The sequence below is a fragment of the Ostrinia furnacalis genome, unplaced genomic scaffold, assembly GCF_004193835.3.
Source record: "Ostrinia furnacalis isolate ACB-3 unplaced genomic scaffold, ASM419383v2 OfSCF1858, whole genome shotgun sequence".
NCBI classification, from domain to species: domain Eukaryota; kingdom Metazoa; phylum Arthropoda; class Insecta; order Lepidoptera; family Crambidae; genus Ostrinia; species Ostrinia furnacalis.
Window position 1 is genome coordinate 113 of NW_021132097.1, and position 7,322 is coordinate 7,434.

Below are 7,322 nucleotides of genomic sequence, written 5' to 3' on the forward strand. Positions count from 1 at the left end.
ACACTGTTATGAAATGTCTTGCAATAGCGACTGTCGCTTAATTATCGCATTCTGTATGGCGGGCGTCGTTTGTCACAACGCGCACTGAGTACCATGGTACGAGCCACGCAGCTGTCGTCAAGCGCCCTGGCCGGCGGGCCGCAATGTGTGAAACGGAATAGTTTTATTTTACATAAGACCGAAATGAATGGTATGACAGTGGGTAGGGCTTTGCCCAATATTGGGATACACTATAAGCCACTTGATAATAATGAAATACTTTTTATCCAACACATGGACGCCACGTGTTTGATCCGTATCCCCACGTATGCCCTAACCGGAATAATTCCCGTAAATTTAAAAATGATAATTTACCAACTTTTTCATTATATCGACAAAAATAATTAGCGGGCCGCAATTTATAATGAGTTTAGAACCTCTGATATTTAATTTTTTTTATCAACTCTCGGCGAACAGACTATAGAAGGCGTTAAAATCAAGAAAATATAGGAACATCGACTTCGCTCTGTCGCAAAGCGGGAGACAGATGACTGAAAAGGTCTCTTACCTGTGAGCTAGAACGTTGAGTATGTGCGCGTTGACAGTATATCCAGCTGAGTGGAGCGCGTCACGTAGATGGTGAGCCGGGATCGCGCCGCGGCCTTCTGTGTCGTAGAGCCTGAATACAGCCTAGAAAAACAAATCATCATCGTTATCATAGATGATAAAACACAAAATAAAAGGAGAAATGTTTTAAGGTAAGGGTAAAACTTCCAGTAGTCGAGGTAACTTCTTATTGAATTAAAAATAGCATTCCTACTTCAACAACTAACTAAATGATTCCGACTTATAGAGATACTAGCTTTCCGCCCGCGAATTTTGTCTGTCACAGAAAAAACTTTATCGCGCGCGTTTCTGTTTGAAAAACCGGGATAAAAATATCTTATGTCCTTTCCCGGGACTCAAACTATCTCTATGTCAAATTTCATCAAAATCGCTTCAGTGGTTTAGGCGTGAAAGCGATACAGACAGACAGACAGTTACTTTCGCATTTATAATATTAGTATAGATAGTATAATATAACCTGTAATTTGCATTTGAAATAATATTCTTTAAGGACGTTCAAGGGGTGTTTTGTTTAATAACTGGTAAAAAATTTAAAAACTTGTAACCTGATTGCGGACAAAACCTCCAAAAGTTAAGAAACAAGATTTCAATTCAAATGCCGTAGATGTGCTTTTTCAAATACATTTTTTAAAACTCAAATACAGATGTAAACAAGTAGGTCCGTACAAATTTTTAGCGCGTGTTTTGTCCTAAACAATCAACAAAAACATTTCAACATTCAACAAAATTGTCTACAAAAAATGTTGAATGTGAACCGCCTCTGTGGTCTAGTGGTTAGACCACCTGCTTCAGACGCAGAGGTCCCGGGTTCGATTCCCAGTGGGGGCAGAATTTTCTGTTCGGTTTGGTTGGTGGTAGGGCTTGTTCCAAGTACGCCTGGCTATCCACCACCATCTTACCTAAGTCTGTCGCCATAACAACAATGTTAACAGCATTATTGTGTTCCGGCAGTTAGAGGTAAGATAGCCTGTTCCTCCGTGGTTGAGAATTCCGGGTGAAGCTCGCTTCCACCTTCGGCCTGATCATCACTTACCATCAGGTGAGATACAGGCCAAGAGCTTCCTCGTTGTGGATAAAAAAAACGTTGACATATTTTTGTTGACTGTGTAGGGAAAAACCGCTAGAGACCCAGGTTAACGTCAACAATGATGTAAACTCACCCGCCAATTGCGCAGATCTATCCACAGAGCCTTGAACTCCTCGAAGCCCAGGCCGCCGGAGCCGTCCTTGTCTAACATCGCGATCATGCTACGGCACACATCCTTGGAGAACCCTTGCCCTTTGAGTTCTGAAACAGTTGGTAACGGTTAGAGGGGGTGGTGGAGATGGGGAATGGGAGACGAGACTTGGAAATTAATTTGCGTTTTTTAAGTATGATGAAAAGAACAAACATCTTCCATTGGTACTGAGGGGCGAGATAGCTGATGTCGCATATTTCCCCATCTTTTGACACTCTGGCAAATTTGGACCAATGCTACGCTCACATGGTTCAGTGGTTTACGTACTGAAAGTAAAAGTTGTGCAAGCAATGGTTGAAATATGAGAAACTTTTCAATATTGAAGTAGTAGGAGACAGAAATTTACTGTAGATGAATATCAAAACATAGGACGAAAAAACAGCATCAATTGATGCTCTTTTCAATTATGTAGTTTGAGAAAGAAATAAATTTTATAATAAACATTACATAACAGAACAAGTTTTTAAAGACATTCGTAGAGTGAGTAATTCATGCTAATTTCATTCATATTATACATGAATAAAAGGTTGATATTATCTCAATGAACGTATAATAAATTAAGTTCCAAGTCGCATCTTTAAATACACAATTAAATAACATAGTATGTACCTAATAAGAAAAAAAACTATGTCATTTAATTACACTTAAAAATATTTATGGAAATGGAGGTGATTTAATTAAGACTAAACAAGTTTGTTTCTTTTAAAATGCCCATTTTTGAGTGCCTTCATAGACGTGCCATATTTACATAGTTACATGCGACAGAGAAGCTGTTATGTTGATATTTCCAATTTAATTGATAATATCAACATACGGTGTTAGTAGCAACGTTACAGCTAATAAAAGTTTTGTAAAACAATGCTTTTATGTACATTTTGTACAATAAATAAACAAAAACATAGATAAAAGCATAATTTTACATAAATACATACAGAAATAAAACAAAAGTATAATCGGAGACCACCTGGAATAAAAATAAAATACGAAAAAAACTTAAAACTAAAAAATTAAGAAAATAATAATCAAAAACAGACATTTTAAATTTTATTCGCCTCCATTTCAATAAAAACAAGTTAAAAAATAAGAAGAAGAAGATAGTCGCATGCATCCGACGTTCCGGGAAATTCTGAAAAATACAAAACTGAATACACAATTAGTAAATTAATTAATTATGAAGTTAAAAAAATTGAAAACAAAATAATGAATATTATGCTTTTGAATTTTTATCAGATATTTCTAAGAAACGGACATGGGAAATGTCTTAGTTCAACCGGACAATAAGTGAGCGAAGAATCGTCGTGAATTTAAAAGACTAGCAAGTAGTTATTTACTTGGTTCACAATTTGACAGTTGCAAAGGTGGTCGCAGTCAACCGTTTAATTAAGAGATATACAAAAAGTTTTTGTGCAACTAGTATGAACCCTTAGACAGATGGCAAAGACTGTTTTGTAATTTCGAAAAGTCATCGCTATGGCGGTTTTATTTTATTATCTTTATTAGGAAATTATACAGCGTGTATGGCGTTGCTTTGCTCCGTGAACGGATTCGATTTTCAATGCAAAGCAATGGAAAAGCTTGTCTATTTCCGTTGAACGAACGATTGAATGAACGAGTGACTGAACGAATGAACCTATACCTTGGGGCTGCGGTTGAGTGAGGTGCACTTGCTCGCCCTGCTGCTGCGTGACTTGCTGTAGGTCCACGCCGATTTCCTTGCAGATGGGTGCGCAGAGAGCGCACAGCAGTTGTTCTAGGCAGCTCTGTTCCGTAGGGGGGGACTGGGGCCCCCCCACGTAGCCCCCGGGGCCCCCGCCGTCGTATGCGCCCCCGTGACGCATGGCCAGCTCTAGACGATATTGCTACGTTAGTTTGTAACCTAGCACCAGTACAGCTGGCCTATTACGACTTTTTAATGGCTAAAGTCTGTTCGCCGAGAGTTGATAAAAAAATTAAATATCAGAGGTTCTAAACTCATTATAAATTGCGGCCCGCTAATTATTTTTGTCGATATAATGAAAAAGTTTGTACCTATACCTTTTTTTTTGGCCTGGATTCTCGGCTCGGTTACAATTTAATTTTGGACTACCATTTATAAGAATGTTCTAAAATAACAATATGGTGTAATTTAGCCTGTCTCAAGAGTCAAGCACTATTTTGTTGACAAACGTCAGTGATCGGCACTGCGCCGAAGCTATAGGGCTGACTTCGGTAAAATGATGTGACGTGAGGTGCCAAACTGCGGAAAATGGCGGAGGAAATACATAATTTAGCATGAATTATCATGAATAATATTAACTACTTATTTACCTCTCAGTGTCTTGAGGCAACTTAAAAAAGTACATTCTGTGTTTTTATTATTATTTAGGCAGTTAAATACTGCACAGTATTTAGTACACCATTTTCTTTATTTTCTTCCATCATACACAAGAATACGCGTGCGTGAGTCAATGTTCGCTCGTATGTGAGGCCTTGTCGAATAGTATCCTGTAGGGGGCCATCGTGCGTGTTTTGTTTTCGATGTAAACTCGCGGAGATGAACAGGCCTGATATAATCGAATTACTTACCGAGCAGACACCTCTCTCAAGTTGATAAAAGCTTGCGAACGCCCAATAGAAGCGTTATACTTGAAGAAATTAACGTCTAATGGTTTGGGCACATGTCCATAGTCGGGCAGACGGTATACGGCGAAACCAATGGTGAGGCACTCCAGGCCTTGGTGCCTTTGCGAACGACGGTTCTTCTGCATTAGAGCCACGATAATCTGGAAGACGAAATAAATATGATTTTAATCTATGTATATTTATTAAACTGAAAGGTCACTGATTGACTAACTGACTCACTCACTCATCACGAAATCTCAGAAACTACAAGTGCTAGGAGTCTCAAATTTTGCATGGTGTTCCTTTTAGAACTTAGGTGCTCACTAAGAACGGATTTTACGAAAATCCACCCCTATAAAAGGTGATAATACTAAGTCATGAGTCTGTGTATAAATTGTAATCATTGCAAAAACTCTATCGTCATGCATGAGGAAAACCATAAGTACGGAATCGTTCTACAGGGTGTTAGGTAAATGGGTATATGAGCCGACACTAGCCCATGTTAACATGGTCATATAAATGGTATGGTGAAGTCAGAAAATTGATATCTTCATTTTAATTATTTTAATTTTCTTACAAGTCGGATATAAAATTTACATGTATGAAAAAAATATATAATAATAATTATGATATCAAATTTCTGACTTCACCATACCATTTGACATCATGTTAACATGGGCTAGTGTCGGCTCATATACCCATTTACCTAACACCCTGTATAGTGTTATCGATATCTGATAATTCGATAGTATGAGTGATTTCAATAGGAATCGATCGTTTAATCGATAGTTACTTACCGTACACTTGTTCTCGTCGTCTCCCTCATCCACGTCTCGTAGAGTGATGGTGTACTGTGGATTCCGCCAGAAGCTTTCCAGATAATTTCTGCAACCGCCCGCTGTCACTCCTGCGAGACAAGTTCAAAAGAAAAACGTTTATTTAATAATAATCAACTTATGGACATTATACACTGCACCATCCAGTCCTAAACTAAGCAAAGCTATGGGTTTGGTACCCAATGACAATGAATATGTGTCTATAAAAAGCATGTTTATATGTTGACACCAAATGACTAATTAAAACAAGTCAGCATAAGTATATTTAGTTACGATAGTTTAGTTAAGACCAGTCTTTCCCAAAGTGGGCGATAACGCCCCCTTGTGGGCGCTGCAGGCTTAAAGGGGGCGGTAAGAGACCCAGAAAAAAAATCGGGACGTTGTGTAGAGGCTTGGAAGGCGTCATCTACTAGGAGGACTCTTAGACACCGACTGAGCTCGACTCTTGACTACAAAAATGGGGGCGCTAAAGAAAAATTTATTCTCAAAGTGGGCAGTAGACTAAATAAGTTTGGGAACCACTGGTTTAGACTGACTGATCTATCAATACACAGCGCAATCACTGAAAGGCACGCAGATAATTATTATGACGTAGGAATCTGCTAAGAAAGGATGTTTCAAAAATGTATTATTATTTCTTCAAGTGCATAAAACGTGGGTCCAAAGTTAATTTTATTTGACAAGAGATTGTAATCCACGCGCAATATTATTCATAAAAGGATATAATGATTACTAACCTCTGACCCACTCCCCTTCAAACACAGACATCTCCCACTTCTTAGTGCAGCCTTCAGGACATTCTTCGGGGTCCAAGGAATCCGGGTTCAAGTTACAGATCTCCACTCTGAAAAGATAAAACTGTGTCAAACAAAATTTAAGTAGCCTTATAATTATTGATAGTAGGAGTTGCTATTTTCCGATTTCTGCCTTTTGTCAGTATCATGCTTCTAAGTGTCAGGATTTTAGATCAAAGGGAGTCGGGAAGTTTTAATCGGCTCTATTGATTGAGGCAAATGAAGGTTTTGGTCCACACTCCTTACGCTGGCCAGGTGGGTTTAGGAGGATTTGTCTAGTATGATACAGAAAGTATAATTATGAAATTAATAGGATTTGATCCTATTTTTTTTTCAAGAATTGTTATTACTATACAACGTGCTCCTTTTGTTTTCCGGAAATTTTAGGGGTATATTCTATAAATTAGTTAAAGTCTTAGGAATATGTGTTTCTAAAAGCATATTTTTGAAGATATTGTGGATTCTAGATTTAGAAGATACCTACCTAGTTGATTTAGATTATAGTATCATCAATCTAGTTTTTTTTTTTTTTCAAAATTGTCACCTAGTCTTTTTGTGCAGACTTTTTATTGATAAGTGTATGTAAATTATGAATTATTTAAGTGAAAAATTAAGTTTTTTAATAATTTCGTATGAAAAAATAAGTCGAAAAAAATTGTTGAATTTAACAAAAAAATGTAATGTCATTCCATTCTTTGAAGTGGTCTTATTAATATCCTAGAGTTCCAGGAAATCAAAAAGAGCACGTTGTAGGTCGTACTTTCATCCACGAAGACACGCCCCATCATTCTTCCGCTAATGTTTGAGTGCTATGGGTACACGCTAAATGACGACACTACAATAATGACGCTCGGATTGCTCGGATCAAACTCCCCGCACTTCCTTCAGATCGTTTCGTGGATGAAACGATCTATAACTGGCTTCTTACACTAACAACTATACGAGTATTAAACGACTTAAAAAAGGAGGTTACTGCTCACCTGTCGAAGTGTTGGGCAAAGTCTTTGAACGACATCCAGAACTCGCCGTCATCGTCGAAGTTTAGACCCAGCTCCTCTTTCTCAGATTCGGGGATGAATCGCCACTCGGGAGACCTGAAATTTAACAGATTAAAATTATTAGTGGCCCTTTTCATGGCACACAGACACGTTCTAATGTAGCTTGCCCTACCACACTAACGGGACAATAGGCAGGTATTTGGTCGCATTTTTATTTATTGAGGGCTATCGTTTTAGCGCTCACCAGTT

General features: G+C 38.1%; 1 protein-coding gene across 1 annotated transcript; it reads right to left on the reverse strand.

Moving 5' to 3' along the window:
* Nucleotides 1-547: 547 nt before the first annotated feature.
* LOC114353897 (calpain-A-like) lies at nt 548-7,169 on the reverse strand (the record flags this gene model as incomplete). Its single annotated transcript, XM_028306040.1, has 7 exons — nt 548-669; nt 1,767-1,894; nt 3,481-3,703; nt 4,415-4,606; nt 5,243-5,352; nt 6,019-6,125; nt 7,056-7,169. Coding segments are annotated over 7 exons (996 nt in total), but the record flags the coding sequence as incomplete, so codon positions are not given.
* Nucleotides 7,170-7,322: the final 153 nt, after the last annotated feature.